Source organism: Apium graveolens, chromosome 5, assembly GCF_009905375.1.
Source record: "Apium graveolens cultivar Ventura chromosome 5, ASM990537v1, whole genome shotgun sequence".
Classification (NCBI taxonomy): domain Eukaryota; kingdom Viridiplantae; phylum Streptophyta; class Magnoliopsida; order Apiales; family Apiaceae; genus Apium; species Apium graveolens.
In genome coordinates, this window is record NC_133651.1 from 60,690,070 (window position 1) to 60,711,414 (window position 21,345).

General features: G+C 36.6%; 1 protein-coding gene across 1 annotated transcript; it reads right to left on the reverse strand.

Moving 5' to 3' along the window:
- Positions 1-2,458: 2,458 nt before the first annotated feature.
- LOC141660110 (uncharacterized) lies at positions 2,459-3,271 on the reverse strand. Its single transcript, XM_074467074.1, has 2 exons — positions 2,966-3,271; positions 2,459-2,890 (listed from the first exon to the last, which is right to left on the reverse strand). Exons 1-2 carry the CDS (start codon positions 3,269-3,271, stop codon positions 2,459-2,461), a joined length of 738 nt encoding a protein of 245 aa, XP_074323175.1.
- Positions 3,272-21,345: the final 18,074 nt, after the last annotated feature.

Consider the following 21,345-nt stretch of genomic DNA (forward strand, 5'->3'; position numbering starts at 1 on the left):
GCTACAGAAGAAACAACAAATTCTGATCAAGCTATCAAGACATCAACTACTGACAATGCTCAAGTTGATTTGAAAAAGATGACAATTGCTGATAAGAAGAAGCTGTTATGGAAAAAAGCTACTCCAGTTGAACCAAAGTCCAATCTTATGATTAATCAACTCGCAATATTTTGGTTGAGAGCCAAGCAACCTAGAGATAGAGCTGGATTAGGTCCTGATGAAGAAAAGATACAAACTGGAGTAGAAGTTACTTTAAGAGATCCTATCATGTTGACAGACAAACCATATGAACAAATTAAACAAAAGCACCTTGACAAAGTGCTGTCTGCTCAAATTGTGATAGATGCTCATGATAAGGAAAATCTAAAAGAGAAATTGATCTGATTTCTCAATGATGGAAGAACTTACAGACTAGCTGATATTGATGTGCTAAAGAAGTCTGTCAGAGAGCTTCAACATATTCACTATCTTCTGTAAGTAAAATCTGATATTACAAGAAGATGGTCAGAATACATTTTGAAGGCTATAAGAGATCTATTCAGAATCTCTGGTACAAAAGCTTCTCAGTATATACCAATGATTACTGAAGATGATGGAAGATAAATTCATATGCTGAAGAACTCGGCTAAGGTGGAAGTTATTCTGAAAGAAAGATGCTTATGTTATAATGAAGACTCTTCACATCCTAGAGTTATCAGACATGGTGATGGTCTTGAAAGAACATCAATTCAAACTCTCAGAATAGCCATTTATCAAATTGGTGACAGTAAAGATGAAGAACTGATGCAGGTCAAAGCACAATTAGTTGAAGTTTTGAGAAAAGCTGAAGATAAGCTGGTAAAAGATTTTGTTAAGAATCATTATGAATTCAGATTGATCTAGTGATGATGGTGAATCTACAAGGACTGTAAGTTATAGTTAATAGTCTTATTAAACTCTTATTGCATTTGAACTTAAATGTTTTTGATATCATCAAATCTATTAACTTGTATATTTTTGCATAATTTACAAGTTGGGGGAGATTGTTAGATATATTTGAGATGTCATGTCTAATATGTTTCATATTTAGTTTTCAGATCTTAACAAACAGGAAATATCAGGACTTACTGGAATCAGTACTTAGTGGAAGTCAGAAGATAGATATCAGAACTTAAGTTCATATCAGAACTTAAGTACGGGAGGACTTACAGTTAAGGAAGGAAGCTGATTTACAGGATAGAAGATCGAGACTAAAACAAAAGAAGATATGCATGGAAAGAGTTAGAAGATAAGAAGACTTTTATAAGATATCTGATTGATATATTTTAGGAGACAGAATTATATTCCATATCAATTAGAAGTTATCTTGTAACTGTGTACTATATAAACACAGACATAGGTTTACACTATATGTGTCATCATTATCGAGAAGATCATACAATGTAACATAGCAGCTCTTAGTGATATTTGTTCATCACTGAGAGAGAACAGTTCCATTGTAACAGAGTTTATTATATTGAATATATCTATTTACTGTTACTTGTGTTCGAAATCGATTTGATTGTAATAACACTATATTCAACCCCCTTCTACAGTGTTGTGTGACCTAACATAATAAGTACAACACTCTACATAGAATTATAACATATTTTATTTATTTTATAATTTCATAATTACACTTATATGTCTGATCCGTAAATAGATTACTTAGCCGCAAAGTAACTATAAAAATGATACAATTTGATACCAGATTTGGATAATTATCAAAACCAAGCCTCTTTTAAAATATCTTACGAGAAAACCAGGTAAAATATCCCATCTCTTAAGAATATGATTTTTATTGGTCTACCGAAATGACTATCGTATCGGAAATTTTACGCCGGGACTCGTACGGGTCAAACCGTACCCTGGATCGAAAAAGTCAAAACAGGGAAAATGTTCAGACTAATGAGATTAGGTTGGGAAAGAGTTTTCCAAAGAGTTTCGGGTTGTAAAAACACAAAAACGGTTGAATTTGGATGATTCCTGATTTTATAAAGTAATTTTATAATTACTTAAGAATTATAATTATTAATTCAATAAATCCTTATAATTTTATATAACAATCCAAAAATTACCAGAAAAATACCAAAATTATTTATATTTGATTCTAGATAATTAAAAATTAAAATATCCTAATTTTATCATATATATACACCCAAATATCAGTATCAATCATTAGATAATTCACCAAAATTCACGCAATAATAATATAATAAATATTTATTGATAAAATAATTACATGATATATCCAGGATATTACAACATTATTATCGGCTAACCAATTCATTCCTAGAATAACATCAAACTCTCCTAACTTGAAAGGTATCAAGTCAACGGAGAAGTGATGTCCTGCTATTTCGATATCGCGTTCTGGACATACCCAATCTACAGGAACTTGGTCTTCATTCGCTAATTTTATAATTAATGTTTCGCCCAACTATTGAAATTCACAACATATCTTATCAATGAATTCTTCAGAAATAAAAGATCTTGTTGCTCCAGAATTAATCAATACTTGTGCATCAACAGAATTCACAGAAAGCGTACCTGCAACCACACTCGGATTCCGCACAGCTTCCTTTATAGTCATATTAAATGTTCTTGCTTTAGGCTGGTTTTGCTGTGGTGGTGGAGGTAATGCCAATACTTTCAGAACACTAGCTGCCATCGCCAGTCCTCTACAATCCCTAGCAACATGCCCTTTCTTTCCGCACTGGAAACATGTAACTTCTATCTTCACTGCTGGACATTCATTGAAATAATGCCCTTTCTGCTTACACCTGAAGCATGTCACATTTGCTTTGTTGCAGATGCCCGCATGTTTCTGACCACATGTTTTGCAGTATGGCAATGGTGGTCTGATGATTCCCTGCTAGTTGGGAGCTTGAAAATGATTACCCGTTCTATGATTGCCTTGTCTTATCCTTTTCAAGTTCATATTTGCCCGAGCTTGAAATCTCGGCATTCTGTTGGAACGATTCTGAAAATTCCCTTCTCCCTTTTCTTTTTGGGACATTTCACTTTCCCATTCAATGATCATGGTTTTCTTAACCACGGCTTTGTATGTCGTCAATATAAATACTGCCACTCTGCTATGAATCCATGGCTGCAATCCCTGTTGGAATCTCTTAGCACGTTTCTCGTCAGTATCAACCTTTTCCGGAACAAACCTACCCAATTCTGTAAACTTGGCTTCGTAGGCAGTCACTGGCGTATTCTCTTGCTTTAATTCCAAGAACTTGATTTCCATCTGGTTCTTCATATAATGAGGAAAATACTTTTCCAGAAATAGTTCAGTGAACCTATCCCAAGTAACGATGCCTTCTCCTTCTAAAGCTTTTTTGGATTTCCACCAATAATTAGCCTCTCCCCTCAGGAAATAGCTAGCAAAATCAGTCTTCTGGTCTTATTTAACTTTCCATATGCCAAGGCTTTCTCTATTTCTTTTAGCCAGGTCCTAGCCTTAGTGGGATCCGCTGTGCCCTCAAATTCTGGAGGATTAACTGATTGAAACTGCTTAAAAGTGACAACAGGCACAACTGGTGGTATCTGGGGTTCAGGACGGGGTGGATGTTGTAACATTTGCTATTGAATCTGTTGTTGCATCATTACCATCTGCTGTTGCATCATATGAAACATTTGGTTCATGATATTATTATTCTGTTCCTCAAAATTGATGTTTGAGGTCTCAGTTCTGGTCTTTCTTTTTGGTGCTATTTTTTTGATAATAAAACAAGCAGTTCTTTTAATAATTTTATTAAATAGTTGAAAGTGAATAAAGAAACAATTTGACTTGTATTGAAATAAAAATGTTAGATATATTTGATGTTATAACCCCAACATTTTGGACTTTTTGTAACTCTTATGAATAGTGATTTTGCTGATTATGCTGAATAAGAAAACCTTTCATGTCACACTATGTAGGGGTTCTTTTATTGATATTCTGAGATCTTATTAGTACTCTATATGGTATATAAGTGTATGTAAAGATCGTCAGAATCCAAATTCGAACACTTTGATTTTTCCCGAAAATTCACCAGATACAGAAAGAATTGAGTATAAGGTAACATGATTAAAAGGATTTTAATTCATGGATTATAAGAGAGGATCATAAATTGAATATAAAATATTGAGAAAGGTTTAGGGGAACCCAAGTAATAAGATCCCGGGTATGCTCCCTCAAACGATAAACGAGAACGAAAGTTAAGCGAACCGTATAACAGATCAGTGGTCATTAGCCAAGTAATTAGGGGTTAATCAAAGAGGTTAATGGACGATGATATCATCACACCAACAAGAGGAAGACAAGTGTAACAAGATGACATAAGTAGATGACATGAGCATGACAAAATGGGAAGGATTGATTGGTTGATTGTAAGCTACACAATTTTTACCATGGTAACAATCTTATTAACAACAAAAGGAAGCAACCAAGCCAAGTCAAAACAAATCAAAAAAACACAAGTTGACTTTTCATTATTCAAGCAAGAAGCTCTCGGCTTCTCCATTTCTTCAAAGAAAAGAAAATCCAAATTCAAGTTCCAAGCATTGTTAAATTGTGAGGTAATTATCCAAGGTTCCTTGTACATAGATATAGCTATCCTATGAATCTAAGCTTCCATTTCCTTCACAATCTCTTCCAATAATTCATGGAAGAAGAGGGTGAATAGTGTTTTCAAGATCTTGAAAATTTTGATCTTGTGTTTTCTTTAGATAAAGCTTTAGTAAGGATTTTCAAGGGTTGTTTCAAGCTCCTTAAGTTACTTCTACTCACCAAGGAAGGTATAATCTCATGCCCTAACCTTACTTTTGATTATTTAGAGCTTTTTATGCTTGTTTAGTTCTTGGGAGGAATGATTCATGTATATTTAGAGTTGGGTTGGTTTTGTAATGAGTTTGAAGTTGTAAATCTTGATTATTGATTAATGTACTTAAGTAAGCTTTTAGTTCATGTTTGAGGGTAGTATAAATTGGAAATCTTGAGATGTTGGGACTGTTGTAGTAAAGTATGGATGGAGTTTGGTTGTAGTGATGATTGTGGGTTGATTTGTGGATTGATTGGAATGGTATAAATTTGGTAATCGCGTAAACATAGCCGTCGTAATGCCCGATTTACCTTAGACTGTTTTTGTTCTTAACTTCAGGAGCCGTTAACTCACTGTTAGATTTTTAACATTGCCATGTTTAGATAGTTCATGTTACGAGCTTCGTTTTGATATGTGGTTCGCTTGAATCCGATGTACGGTTTAGGATAAACGACTGTTTTAAGTAACGGCATTTCGCGAACGAACCATTACCCCTCGCCTTACTTTGAAACCTTGGTTAAGGCCCTTAAATGACTAATTGGGGTATGAAACAATTATGTAAAGTGGATTAGGCAGTTGGTAGGGTACTCGTGAAAGAATCGCCTTAAAATTCTTAATGGTTAATTTATTAAAAATAGTGGAGCCGAGGGTACTCGAGCAACTTAAGTGAATTGTTAAGCGCAAAAGCGAACATTAGGGTCTAATTGGTTAAAGTATAGATTCTTAAGCGACTTTGGTTTAATTCCAACTTATATGTTGTTTATAGGTTACCAGACTCGTCCCAAGCCTTTTACCACCCCCAGTCACTCAGGCAAGTTTTCTACTCGTTATACTGTTGTTGTGATGTATATATGTATATGCATTATCTTGTGATAGATGCATGATTGTTATTAGCAAATCTTGCTATATATTGGAGCATGCTAATATGGTTTATATGCATGCCTGTTTCGTAATCTTGATATCTAATTGTTGATTCAATGCTTATAAACTGCATAATACCTATGCTAGAGATAAGCAGTAGCTGCGTATAACCTTAGTATAGGGGACCCAAAGGTGAACATTTTCTAAACCGGGAGTCGATGTTCCCGAGTATAACATATATATATTTATATATATATAGATATATAGTTTTCAAAACTATTAATTGAATAAGTTTTATTCGATAACTTTATTTCATTTAATGGATATTATTTTGAATATTCATTCGAGGACTTATGACTCCGCTTATTTTTATTTAATGAATATTATTTTGAATATTCATTCGAGGACTTATGACTCCGCTCCTTTTATTAAATAATATTCTTTATTTCATTAAAGATTAATTTTTCGATAATCAAACTTATATTCGATTATTCAAATAAAGATCGTACTTTCGTATAAGTATATCTTTGGTTATTTATTATTCATTTCAAGTATGAGTCTTAAAACTTCTACTTCAATTATTTTTATAGAGATTATCCTTTATGAGAATATTATTTAAATAATAATATTCAGATATTCTCCAACATCTCGGGACTGATTTATTTTATTAAATCAGAATTACTCCAAACATTCTTAAAAATGTTTTCGAGTCTTCAAAATGATTTTGAGAGTTAGAGCGGATCCCAAAACTCATTCTTATATTTAAGATCTTCCTTTAAAAGGGGATTTAAATACTCGCTCAAAACCTGAGGGATCCGGCTCTGTGGTGTATTTTATACTCGCAACAAGGTTGCTATTTTGAGAAAACATTTTGATTACTTGCCCAACGTTCGGGAAGTAAGTCCATCTATCTGAGTCGGCATAAGCAACATGGGCTCAGTGGGCGTCCATGAAAGTGTAAGTGGCTTAGTGGGAGTCCATCAATGCGTAAGTGGCTGAATGGAAGTCCAGCATAGGTCCTAATGCGGCCAGGGTGATGACCAGTGGGGAATTCGTCCATCTACTAGTAGAAAAGGTTAATTATTGGTATCTTTGCCTGATCAGCAAGATATCAGGTTTATGCCAAAATTCTTTTCTTTCCAAATTCATTGCATATTGCAACTCTGTGCATACTTTACATGACAGAGGTTTTCAGGAAATGTATGAGATATATATATATATATGGATATATATATATCGGGACTTAGTGAAGTACCTCGTAACTTCATTTCATTCAATAATATTTCAAAGGTCGAATCTATTCAAGTCTTATGTTGTAGTCCCACCTATGTGATGAACTTCGAAAACTTAGTATACTCGAACAGTGGTAGTTCAAGTAGATTTCTAAAATGGTATAAGCATAGTGAAGTAATTTGTAACTTCATCTTCCTTTAAGCTTATATCCAGTAAGTAATTACCTTGCACTTGATAAAGGTTTCCAGTAAGTTATCCATTTAGATACTTGCATTATTGTTTACACTATATATTATCTTGCGAGCTATAATGCTCACTCTTGCTTCATTTCTTCATCACACAACAACAGTTAGGAAAGATGGCCAGACTCAAGCAGACCCAGCGCAAGCGCGTGGGAAGCGTCCCGCATCTTCCCGTTGATATCGTAGCTGCTATAGCTGTAGAGGTAGATTTATTTGTAGATCAGGCATTCTACTTTTGGGAATCCATTATGTATAATTATAACTTGTGGCAGATAATGGCAATTAACTGTAAACTTATCAAGTAATCATTTTGGCTTGTAATAACTTTTAAATTGTTGATTCAAGTACTTGTACCTATTTCAATTTCTTCTCTGAGACTATAACGTGTTGTGGTGTGTGTTAGTGTGGGGTCACAGCATGAGGTTATTTATTATTATTTAAGTTAAGTGATATTGTGGAAAGAAAGACCGTGATGACCCGGATCCCCGACCCCGGATTTGGGGGTGTTACAGAAATGGTATCAGAGCCAAGCGTTATAAACCTCAGCGATGATGCGTTGATATAATAATAAACTCACAAAGATAATAAGAACTCTTGCCAAGTTCATAGTCGGACTACTTAAAGTAGCGCTGACAGTTAAAACCCTTACGGGAACCCTTATAAGTATCATGATAGTAACTTAGCTCGTTTAATGTGTAGGCGCCTAAGATAGAGGACCCAGAGATGTTCGAGCGTGAGCATGATGAGGCACTGCTAGATGCCGAGGATTAGGAGGAGCCTGAGATGGAGGAGGAGGACCCCTCAGAAGAGTCAGAGACAGAGGTTATTGCGATTTCAGATGAGGAGGACCCGGATGAGGTCCCAGTAGCTGAGGAGCATGTCGGAGCTATGGTAGAGTACACTGGTACCCCTTTATCCTCACTCCCGGTGGTCAGAGCTCCTACCCCTCCACCACTATCTTGGAGACCTTATGATGACAGCTCTGAGACCCATACTCCCGAGCCTAGGCAGATCGAGGAGGCACCCCCAGCGGCTCCGAATTCACCACCTCTCGACCCTGCCCATAGGCAGTCTTTGTTAGCTCACGGCTATGTTCAGGATGTTCTGAGGACTCGAGTGGCTGTTGCTGAGGCCCGGCTGGATGAGATCAGGAGGGAGTTAGATGCGGTGAGGGCTGGTAGGCATGCCCGAGCTCATGAGGCTAGAGCTACCATACCCCGGTCCTTGAGGAGAGAGTTGACGGGGATAGAGCTCACGGCCCGTGCGAGACTCCGATCACTTCAGGGAGACAGGCATGGCAGGATCTCCAGAAGACAGGCTGGCTACATTTTCCGTCGTGCGATGGAAAGAGTGTGGGAGCTGACCCGCTCCAGTGTTTGATTCAGGACCAATGATATGGTAGTCTAGTCGTCTAGTTAGTCGAGGCCATAGTAAGAGCCAATTTTCCGGGATAGTTGATTTGTATATAGTATCCCTTTCTCTTACTAGACAGATAGACTCATACATTTCACTTTTTGGGCAGATGACTGTAGCACTGTTGTACTTTTGACCAGATTGAACTATGTATTCCTCACATTATGTATATATTTGTTTCCTTTCAGTTCAGTTCCTTTATGACGAGATCACTGTTTTTATCGTTATTATTACTGCACTTCTTTTAGAAATGTCATAATATAATAGAATTGCGAGATACCTTCTTCCCATTATAGAAACTGTGCAAGGCACAATATTATGTATGATTGTGACCTAATGTTGAATTTTCCCAAAAATTATCAGTATTATGCCGCCAAGAAGGATTGGAACTAGGGCGAATCCTGGGTTTGAGGACCAGGGAAGCCATAACCAGGATGGTAGAAACCAAGAACACAGTGAAGAGGAAGATGAGGATTATGTTGAACAGGATGACTCCCAGTATGAAGAGGAGGAGGAAACATTTGATGTTGAAGGATTTGAGATAGAGGCTGGAGAAGGGGAAACTGAGGTTGAGCAACAGGTACCAAACCCAGGCATGGATCCCATGGGGCAGTTCATGCAACTACTAAGGCAGAACTTGGAACGTCAACCCAACCCACCCCCTCAAGGAAATAACAATGTTGTGGCAAACTCTTTCAGGGCTTTCAAGTCCCTTAAGCCCCCTGAGTTCCACGGATGTGCCGACCCAGTTGAGGCAAGGGCATGGCTAAAGGAAATGGAGAAATCCTTTGAGATTCTGAGTACCGATGAGGAATAGAAGACTGTATTTGCTACCTACCTTCTGAAAGGGGAGGCCAAATACTGGTGGGAGGCCAAGAAAAACATGGAGACAGATGCTATCATAACCTGGGAGAAGTTCAGTCAGTTGTTTTTGGGAAAATATTTCCCGAGGTTTATGGAGAACCAGATGGAGCTCAAGTTCTTGGAGCTAAATCAGAATAATTTATCTGTGGCAGAGTACGAAGCAAAATTTACTGAGTTATCAAGGTTTGTGCCGGAGTTTGTAAGCACCGAGGAAAAGAAAGCTAGGAGGTTTCAGCAGGGACTGAAACAATGGATTCAGAATAGGGTGGCAATCCTTGAGCTCACAGATTATGCCACTCTGGCAAGAGACAACAATTGCAGAAGCCGGAAGTGAACAGATGCAGAAGGAAAGAGAGAAGAAGGGAATAAAGAGGAAAAGTATGAGAATGGGTGGAGGTTCCGCAAGAGGGAGCTTCCCAACTAAATTTTAATCGAGGAGCAGTGTCCCTACCGGGAAGGAGCACTGGGTTTAAGCGGCCCGTGAGTGTGAATGTGAGCCAGAGCGGCCAGAAGTCAAGAATGTCCCATTCCAGCCAGTCTCGACCCCTATTGCCAGCCTATAACACTTGTGGAAGGATGCATTCTGGGGAGTATAAGGGAAAGCCAGTAACCTGCTTTAAGTGCGGTCGAGAGGGTCACTATTCAACTAAGTGCCCTTCGTCAACCCCTGCCGTCATTCCAACCACCACTTGTCATCAGTGTGGACGCCCGGGTCATTGGAAGAAGGAATGCCCAATGAACAAACCAACAGCTTCGGGAGCCAGCAGGGCTGCCTCCAATAAGCCACCTACCACGAGGACTTTCAACATGACAGTATAAGATGCTATGAAAGACTCAGATGTGATAGCAGGTACCCTTTCTCTAAATTCAGTCAGTGTAAATGTTTTATTTGATTCTGGAATAACTAAATCCTTTATATTAAAGGACTTTGCGCATAAATTAAGACTTAAAACTGAACCCTTGATAGAACCCTTACAAGTGGAAATAGCCAACCATGAAATTATTCCTGTTAACCAGATTCACCCCGCCTGTGAGTTAGGCATAGGGGAACAATCTTTTAGTGTTGATCTGATTCCTTTTAAATTAGGGGAATTTGACGTAATTCTGGGAATGGACTGGCTAGCTAGCAACGATGCTCAGATAGACTGTAAAGGGAAGAAAGTTAAGCTGAATATCTAAGGGAAGAAAGGAGTTATATTCAGAGGGAAGAGGCAGACACATAAATTTTTGACCATGGCTTAGGCTAATAAGATTCTACGAAAAGGAAATGAGGCTTACCTAGCCTATGTGGTGGACACACAGAAGGAGGTGCCCAACTTGCAAGATATTCCGGTAGTCAACGAATTTGAAGATGTATTCCCACAAGACCTTCCGGGATTACCACCCGATAGAGTGATTGAATTTGCTATTAAATTGGCCCCAGGGACGGCGCCAGTTTTAAAGCCACCTTACCGGTTAGCCCCATTAGAAATGAAGGAACTGGCTACCCAATTACAAGAACTTTTGGATAAGGGTATGATAAGACCCAGTGTGTCTCTGTGGGGAGCACCAGTATTATTTGTTAAGGAAAAAGATGGGAGCATGAGGCTGTGCATCGACTACCGAGAGTTGAACAAGCTAACCATACAGAACCGGTACCTGTTACCCAGAATAGACTTCGTGAAGTATCTCGTAACTTCATTTCATTCAATAATATTTCAAAGGTTGAATATATTCAAGTCTTATGTTATAGTCCCACCTATGTGATGAACTTCGAAAACTTAGTATACTCGAACAGTGGTAGTTCAAGTAGATTTCTAAAATGGTATAAGCATAGTGAAGTAATTGGTAACTTCATCTTCCTTTAAGCTTATATCCAGTAAGTAATTACCTTACACTTGATAAAGGTTTCCAGTAAGTTATCCATTTAGATACTTACATTATTATTTACACTATATATTATCTTGCGAGCTGTAATGCTCACTCTTGCTTCATTTCTTCATCACACAACAACAGTTAGGAAAGATGGCCAGACTCAAGCAGACCCAGTGCAAGCGCGTGGGAAGCATCCTGTGTCTTCCCGTTGATATCGTAGGTGCTATAGCTGCAGAGGTAGATCTATTTGTAGATCAGGCATTCTACTTTTGGGAATCAATTATGTATAATTATAACTTGTGGCAGATAATGGCAATTAACTGTAAACTTATCAAGTAATCATTTTAGGTTGTAATAACTTTTAAATTGTGGATTCAAGGACTTGTACCTATTTCAATTTCATCCCTGAGACTATAACGTGTTGTGGTGTGTATTAGTGTGGGGTCACATCATGAGGTTATTTATTATTATTTAAGTTAAGTGATATTGTGGAAAGAAAGACCGTGACGACCCGGATCCCCGACCTCAAATCTGGGGGTGTTACATTTGAGATGTCATGTCTAATATGATTCATGTTTAGTTTTCAGATCTTAATAAATAGGACATATCAGGACTTACTGAAATCAGGACCTACTGGAAGTCAGAACTTAATATCAGAACTTAAGGTCATATCAGAACTTAAGTGTGGGGGGACTTACAGTTAAGGAAGGAAGCTGATTTACATTAGAAGATCGAGACTAAAATAAAAGAAGATATGCATGGAAAGAGTTAGAAGACTGGAAGAATTGTAGAAGATATCTGATTGATATATTTTAGGAGACAGAATTATATTCCATATCAATTAGAAGTTATCTTGTAATTGTGTACTATATAAACACAGACTTTGGGTTTACACTATATGTGTTATCATTATCGAGAAGATTATACATTGTAACCTAGCAGCTCTTAGTGATAGTTGTTCATCACTGAGAGAGAACAGTTCCATTGTAACAGAGTTTATCTTATTGAATATATCTGTTTACTGTTAATTGTGTTTAAAATTGATTTGATTGTATAAACACTGTATTCAACCCCCTTCTACAGTGTTGTGTGACCTAACAAGTGGTATCAGAGCTTTTATATTAACACACATACAGTAAAGATCCATACAATCATGTCTGAAAAAGCAAAGACTCCAACCAAGCCCACCAAAACTGAAGAAACTCAAAAGACTCAAACCCACAGTCGATATGAAACTATTAGGGTTCCCATACCGAGACCTTCTGTATATCCCATATGGAAAGTGAAGATGGCTATGTTTCTGGAAGCTACAGATCCAGAATACCTTGACAGAATTAATGAAGGACCACATAAGCCTCCCAAGCTATTTGTTGTAGTTGCTGATCAACCAGCAAAGACCATACCAAAGGAGAAAGGTGAGTACACAGCTAAAGACATCTCATCTATTTCCATTGATAATGTCATGTCAAACAGGGTAATACATTGCAAGACTGCGAAGGATATATGGGAAGCTCTGGAGACAAGATACCAGGGAACTGATACAATCAAGAAGAACAGGAGGACTATACTCACTCAAGAGTATGAGCACTTTGACTCAAAAGTTGATGAGTCATTAACTGACTTATATGACAGGTTTGTCAAACTCTTGAATGATCTGTCACTGGTGGAAAAGGAATATGATCTTGAAGATTCAAATCTAAAATTCCTTTTAGCCCTTCCTGAAAATTGGGATTTGAAGTCTACAACAATAAGAGACAACTATGACCTTACTGAAACTACTCTTGATGAAATTTATGGTATGCTCAAGACTTATGAACTTGAGATGGATCAAAGGAGCAAGAGGCATGGAAGAAAGTCAAGGACAGTTGCTCTTAAGGCTGAGGAGGAATCTCCTAAAGTCATTGCCTCAAAGAGGGGCAAAGGAAAGGCTCTCATCATAAAGTCTGATTCAGAGTCATCATATTCTGATGATGATGATTCAGAAACTGAAAGCTTATATGAAATGGATGCTGATGAAGAGATGATGAAATTGTGTGCTCTTATGGTGAAGGGTATCACAAAGATAGCCTACAGGAAATTCAGAAAGGGAAAGAAGTTTTCGAGGAAAGGTGTAAGTTCTGATAAGAAAGGGTTCAGAAAGTCTGAAGGCAAGGAAGGAAAGTCTGACAGAGGAGACAATTCAAATATCAAATGCTACAATTGTGGTGAAAGAGGCCACATATCTCCTGACTGCAAGAAAGGAAAAACTGACAAAGGCAAGGCACTTGTCACAAAGAAGAAAAGCTGGATAGACACTTCAGATTCTGAAGATGAGGTGAACTATGCCTTGATGGCAAATGCTGATAGCAACCCTAAAACTGCTGAATTCAAGGTACCTCAAACAACTTAAAATTTTCATACTGATGATATTACTGAGTTGAGATTATATCTTAAAACCATGTTTATTAGTTATAGAGATCAGACTTTAACATGTGAATGATTAACATCTGAAAATTCTGCTTATAAAAAGAGAAATGATAATTTAGAAAAGGAGTTAGTTGTTCTTCATCAAACTAAGAAAGAAAAAGATGATGCTTTATATGTTAGAGATGAAGTGTTAAAATTGAATGAATCTCTAAACGCTGACTTAGAAAAAGAAAGAGAGATTATTAGAACTTGGACTAACTCTGGTAGATTAACTCAGAATTTATTAAGTAGTAGAAACTGGAAAGAGGGCTTAGGTTATGGAGATAATAAAAGTGAAAAAGGAACTGAACAAATTGAGACAATTGTTGTTAAACAGACTGCTAAGCCTAAGGTAAATCCTGTTAAGTTTATAGCTAAAACTGTAAAGTCTGATTCTGAAAAGATGAAAGAGTCTGTGACAGAAGTTAAGGAGAAGTCAACTTCTGACAAATTAGAACAGGATAAACCAGCTGAAGTCAACATAAGCTTAATGACAAAGAAGCAGCTTAAGCATAAGCTGAAAGAGATTAGGAATTTCAACAAGGTAAAGGAAGCTAGGAAAAATAGGAATGGAAAGGAAGGTGTGAATAAAAGCAATAATTATATGCCTGTTCCTAATGTTCCTAGAAAGAAATGCTATAACTGTGGAAACACTAACCATCTTGCTTCTTTTTGCAGGAAGAATAAGAATATAAACTCTTTACCTCCTAGATCAGGAGTTAAGAGTCGGTCTGTTAGGTTTAAGCCACAAAATCCTTGTTTTCATTGTGATAGTATATGACATTCCATTTATACTTGTAAGGAATATCATAGTTTGTACTATGATTATTATCAAATAAAACCTTCTTTGAAGAAAGTTACTTTAATTCCTTCTAGTGTAAAGTCTGATGCAAAGTCTGATATAAGTTCTGATAAACGACATGTTAGCATAAACTCTGAAATTAAATCCGCTGCAAATGATAAAAAACTTAAAAAGGCCAAAGGATCCAAGCAAGTCTGGGTCCTTAAAAATAACCGTCAGTGGTCTTTGTGATTACAGGGCAACATGAAAAACATCCTAGTTTTGGACATTGGATGTTCAGGACATATGACTGTTTGTGGAGAAAGCTGGCCCAGGAGTTTCTTATGGAGATAGCAACATGGGAAAAACTCTGGGATATGGCAATATAAATCTTGGGAATGTCATCACTGAAATAGTAGCTTTTGTCTCAGGAGTCAAACACAATCTGCTAAGTATGAGTCAAATCTGTGACAGAGGTTATCATGTGGATTTCTTTGAAGAACACTGTGAAGTTTTAAGCAATTCTACAGGCAAAGTGGTTCTGAAAGGTTACAGTCATGGTAACATTTATGAAGCCAGACTTTCAATAAATTCTGATGGTTCTGCAATCTGTCTGTTGAGTAGAGCATTAATTGAAGAAAGCTGGAATTGGCACAAAAGACTTTCTCATTTAAATTTCAACAACATAAATGAGCTAGTAAAGAAAGATCTTGTGAGATGACTGCCAAAATCAATATTTGCTCCTGATAGCCTTTGTGATTCATGTCAAAAGGTAAAAGAAAGAAAATCTTCTTTCAAGAGCAAAACTGAATCCTCAATTCTTGAGCCTTATCACCGACTGCATGTTGATCTATTTGGTCCAGTCTATGTCATGTCTATTACAAAGAAGAAATATGCTATGGTTATAGTGGATGAGTTCATAAGGTACACTTGGGTGTATTTCTTGCACAAGAAGAATGAAACTGCATCTACTCTAATTGATCATGTCAGACAGCTGGATAAGTTGGTCAAAGATTCTATTAAAATTATAAGAAGTGATAATGGCACTGAGTTCAAGAATTCAATCATGGAAGAGTTCTGCAAAGAGCATGGAATCAAACAAGAATTTTCTGCACCTAGAACTCCACAGCAAAATGGAGTTGTAGAAAGAAAGAGCAGGACTCTCATTGAAACTGCATGAACTATGCTTGATGAAGCAAAGCTACCAACCTACTTTTGGGATGAAGTTGTGCAGACTGCTTATTTTACACAGAATGCAACACTCATAAACAAGCATGGAAAAACACCATATGAGATGGTGAAGAAAAAGAAGCCAAATCTAAAATACTTTCATGTATTTGGTTGTAAGTGTTTTGTTCTTAAGACTCATCCTGAACAGCTGTCAAAATTTGATCTAAAAGCTGATGAAGGAATTTTTGTTGGATATCCACTTTCCACAAAAACCTTCAGGGTCTACAATTTAAAAACAAGGGTAGTCATGGAATCTATCAATGTATCTTTTGATGATAAGAAGATTACTGGACTTGAAGATTTCAATGATCACGATCAGCTGAGATTTGAAAATGAAGATTTAAACTCTGATACTGTAAATTCTGATGACTTAAACTCTGATCCTGTAAGTTCTGACGGGTTAAGTTCTGATGTCATTGAAACTGTGATAACAACACCAAAGGAAAATGCACCTGTCCAGGGGGAGCAAGCTGAAGATCCTAACACAACACAAGACTCTCAAGAAGCATCAGAACCTGTCACTGGCTCTTCAAGTTCCGATTCATCAAGTTCTGATGAGCCAAATTTAGATAATTCTGGAAACTCTGATTCTTCAAATCCTGAAGGAACCAACTCAAATTCTGAAGTTTCAGAGAGCATAACTACAGGGGGAGCATCAGAAAATGCTGATGGAGATAGCATGGATCATGGGGGAGGATCCAGTTCTAGAAATCAACTTCCATCTGCAAGAAAGTGGACCAAATCACATACACCTGACTTAATAATTGGAGATCCTGAAGCAGGTGTTAGAACTATAACTGTAACATCAAATGAATGTCTATATCATTCTTTTCTATCTCAGACTGAACCAAAGAAAGTGGAAGAAGCTCTTCAAGATGCTGATTGGGTGCAAGCAATGCTGGAAGAGTTAAATGAATCTGAAAGAAATAAAGTTTGGACCCTAGTGCCAAGACCAAAGAACAGATCAGTTGTTGGCACAAAGTGGGTGTTCAGAAACAAAACTGACAATGATGGCATAATTACAAGGAACAAAGCAAGGTTGGTTGCTAAAGGCTACTCTCAACAGGAGGGTATTGATTATGATGAAACATTTGTACCAGTTGCTAGATTGGAAGCCATAAGAATCTTTTTAGCTTATGCTGCTCACAAAAAGTTTAAAGTCTTTCAAATGGATGTGAAAAGTGCTTTTCTTAATGGAGAATTGGAAGAAGAGGTATATGTTGAACAACCTCCAGGCTTTGTAGATTCAAAATTTCCAAATCATGTCTACAGGCTTGACAAAGCACTTTATGGCCTTAAGCAAGCTCCAAGAGCATGGTATGAGACTTTAGCTCAATTCCTTCTGGAAAGTGGATTTCACAGAGGCACATTTGATAAAACATTTTTCTACCTCAACCATGTAAAGGACTTACTTTTGGTACAGATATATGTTGATGATATCATCTTTGGTTCTACATATGTCAAACTCTTTGAAAGGTTTGCAAAGTTAATGCAGTCAAGATATCAAATGAGTATGATGGAAGAATTTAGCTATTTTATGGAACTTCAAGTCAAGCAAAATGAAGAAGGTACTTTTATCTGTCAATCCAAGTACACCAGAAATTTACTCAAGAAATTTGGAATGCAAGACTGTTCAACTGCATCCACTCCCATGGCCACTACAACCAAGTTACATAAAGATACTGGTTCATCAGTAGATATTACTAACTACAGAGGTATGATTGGCTCTTTACTTTATTTTACTGCTAGTAGACGTGATATCATGTATGCTACCTATTTTTGTGCAAGATTTTAGGCTGATCCATGAGAACCTCATTTAATAGCTGTGAAAAGAATTTGCAAGTACCTCAAGGGTACAACTGATCTAGGATTTTCGTATCCTAGAGAATCAGATTTTAAGCTAATAGGTTACTCAGATGCAGATTTTGCAGGATACAAAAGAGATAGGAAAAGCACTAGTGGAAGCTGTCAATTTCTTGGAGGCAAATTGGTTTCTTGGTTTAGCAAGAAACAGAAATCAATTTCCACATCAACTGCAGAAGCAGAATATATTGCTGCAGGAAGCTATTATGCAGAGATTCTTTGGATGAAGAATCAGTTACTTGATTATGGGTTAGAATTTTATAAAATACCTATTTACTGTGATAATCAAAGTACTATTGCTATGCAAGGTAATCCAGTTCAACACTCAATGACAAAGCATATCAGTATTAGGTACCATTTCATAAGAGAACATGTGATGGAAGGTACATTGGAATTGCATTTTGTTCCAACAGATAAACAACTAGCAGATATCTTCACAAAACCACTATGTGAAGCTACTTTTACAAGACTGGTGAATGAACTTGGAAGGGTTTCAGGTTCTTTCTCTAAATCTGCTTATTTTTTATGTTCTCATGTATCAGACTTTATGATCAGTGTTTACAGGTTGTCTTATCTTCATGTAATATGTGCTTAAATTGAAATACATTAAATGCTGATTGTTATCTGATATGGATCTATATACTCTGATAGTGATTTAAATGTTTTGTGACTATTCAATCCAATGAGGATTACTGTGCTAGATGCTGACCTAGTAGTCTTTAACATACTAGAAATCCCATATTTGAATTAGTTGTTTATATGGAAATTTATTAACACAAGCAAATTCTGATTTTGATCTTAGTCAAATTTACTTTGTGTATCTTATTACTAAGTCACAAACTAGATTCTTGCTTCTTATCTGTCAAATTCTGATGTCAGTAAATCTTAAGGATGAACCACATGCTCGATAAGCCTCACTTATCTGAAGAAAAGAAAAGGAAAGAAAAGAAAAGAAAACTCTACACCTAATCCTTAATCATTAACTCAACACCTAATCGGTAATCAGTCCTCTAGTCCCTTGGTATTCCATTGGCTATTTAACAGCCATTTCATCTCAGAAAAATCATCTTCTATTCACACACAAAATCATTCTCTCTCTTTTAATTCTCACCATTTTCATTCTTCATAAAAATGGTTCTTGTAAACATGTTTATGAACTATGAAAACTTCAATGTCAAGTTCAGTTGTGGTGATTGGGAACATGAATGGCACGTCACTTCCATTCCTGATGAGATATGGAACTTGGTTCCACAAGAGGTTCAGACAAATCTCTTGTTCTTTAAGATGGACTATTAATTCTATCTTGATCGCTTGGAAGAAGAATGGAGAGAGGCTCTTCTTCAGCAAGAACGGATCATCCGTCTTGTAGTGCTATTTGTCAGTAGCAGGAGGAACCAATCTTAGACTAGGATTATCTTGTAATCTTTTGCATGTAATCTACAAATTTCATAAAATGTACTCTTTTGATACTTTAATGAAATTTCTGTTGATTGCAAGATTTAGTCTTTGTTTATCTCGTATTATGTGAATGTGAATGTTCTCATTGAAACCTGTTAATCTTTACTTCATCTACTTGAACTGTATATCTTGATGAATATTTTTATTAAAATTGTGGTTACTGATACTTTGTGCTGATTTGACAAACAAATATTGAATTTGAATCGACATATACTGAGTTACACTTGAAAAGGTAGAAGCAATTGAGAAAACTCAAGAGAAGCAACATGCCCAAATCACTGAGGTCCTGGCTAATCAAGCTTCTCAACAGGCTCAATTGGATGAAATCCAATGTTCAGTTGAACTTCTTCTCTCACTCCTACTATCAGATGATGCCAAAAAAGGGGAGAAGTTAGTTAAGTCCAAATGTTCAAATGATCAATTACTGAAGAAGAAAGATGATGAAGCTGATGACCAGGGAAACCCTAACAAGGGTAAAGGTCAAGTTCAAGGAAAAGAGCAAAGCAACAAGGTTTCTTCAAGGAAACTAATTACTGATGCAAACAAATCTTCTACTAAAAAGAAGAAAAGTTCTGAAGCTGCTCAAACTCAAAATCTGATAGCAAGTACTGAAACTCAAAATCTGATATCAAGTTCTGATTAGCAAAGTCTGACAAAGCCTGATGTTCTGATACAAGGTGGAAGTGAAGATTCTCAAAAGTTCATGCAAACTCTGAAGCTCAAGGGGAAGCAGACTACTATCTACTACAAGGATCCCAAGATTCAGACACTTGATGAGGAAATTGCTAGAAGATTATTTCTGAAGCATAATCCTGGAATGGATTTAGAAAATCTCGAGGAGGAAGAAGCTAAATTTAAAGCTGAAAAGAAAAATCTAAATCCAAAAGCTTCTGTTGCAAAGAAACCTCCAAGGCCTAAGGAAAAAGGCATTGTGATCAAGGAAAAGTCACAAACTGGGGCATCAAAGCCTAAAACAAGATCACAATCTGAGATTGATCCCAAAGATAAAGGGAAAGGAAAAATTGATGAACCAATCAAGCCACTGGAGATGAAAATTCCTCAAATTCTGATAAAGCCAGTGTGCAAAATGGTTCAAGTTACTGATGATAATCTTACTGAAGATAAAGATTTTCAAACTCTTAAAAGAAAGAAGATTTCTGAAGAATAAAAGACAACCTTTGACAAGGCTCAAGTTGTTCAGAGTGAAGAACTGCAAGCACCAACAGAAACGGCAAGTTCTGATAAAATCATCAAGACATCAACTTCTGACAGTGCTCAAGTTGATTTAGATAAAATGGAAGTAGCTGATAAAAAGAAACTTCTGTGGAAAAATGTCAAACCATCAAATCCAAAGAAAAGCCAAATGTTGTCTACTTTCATAACTATTGGGTTAAATGTTAGAGAACCAAGAGACAGGGCTGGACTAGGTTCTGATGAAGCTAAGATCAAAACAGGAGTTGAAGTTGCTACTAGAGATCCATTTCTATTGACTGACAGACCGCTTGAAGATGTTACACAGAAACATCTTGATTAGGTTATCTTTGTTCAAGTGGTACTGGATGCTCATGACAAGCACAATATCAAGGAAAATCTGATTCTATTTCTTGAAGATGGAAGGACATATCAAATGTCAGAATCAGATGTGTTAAACAAATCATTGAAAGAACTTCAATTCTTTTATTACCTTTTAGAGGTAAAGTCTGATATTACCAGGAGATGGTCAAACTTCATATTGAAGACCATCAGAGATAAACCAAGAATTTCTGGTTCAAGAGTTACAGAATTCATTCCTAGTATTGTTGAAAATGATGGAAGTGAAATTCCAATGAAGAAGGATTCTACTAAGCTTGAAGTGATACTGAAAGGGAAATGTCTATGCTACAATAAAGATTCTTCTCATCCTAGGGTAATAAGACTGAATGATGGTTTAGAAAGAAACCATATCTCTGCTTTAAGGACTATAATGTATCAGATTGGAAGTCAGAATGAAAAGATGAAGCAAGTCAAGACTACACTCTCTCAAGTCCTGAGGATTCAAGAAGAAAAGCTGATATCAAGCTTTGTCAAGAATCATCATGGAGTCATATTGACTCAGTGAGATTGGTAAAAGCTACAAGGACTGTAAGTTGTAGTTAGTTATCTAGTTAAACTCTTATTGTATTTATACTTAAATGTTTTTGACATCATCAAATCTATTAACTTGTATATTTTGCATAATTTACAAGTTAGGGGAGATTGTTAGATATATTTGAGATGTCATGTCTAATATGATTCA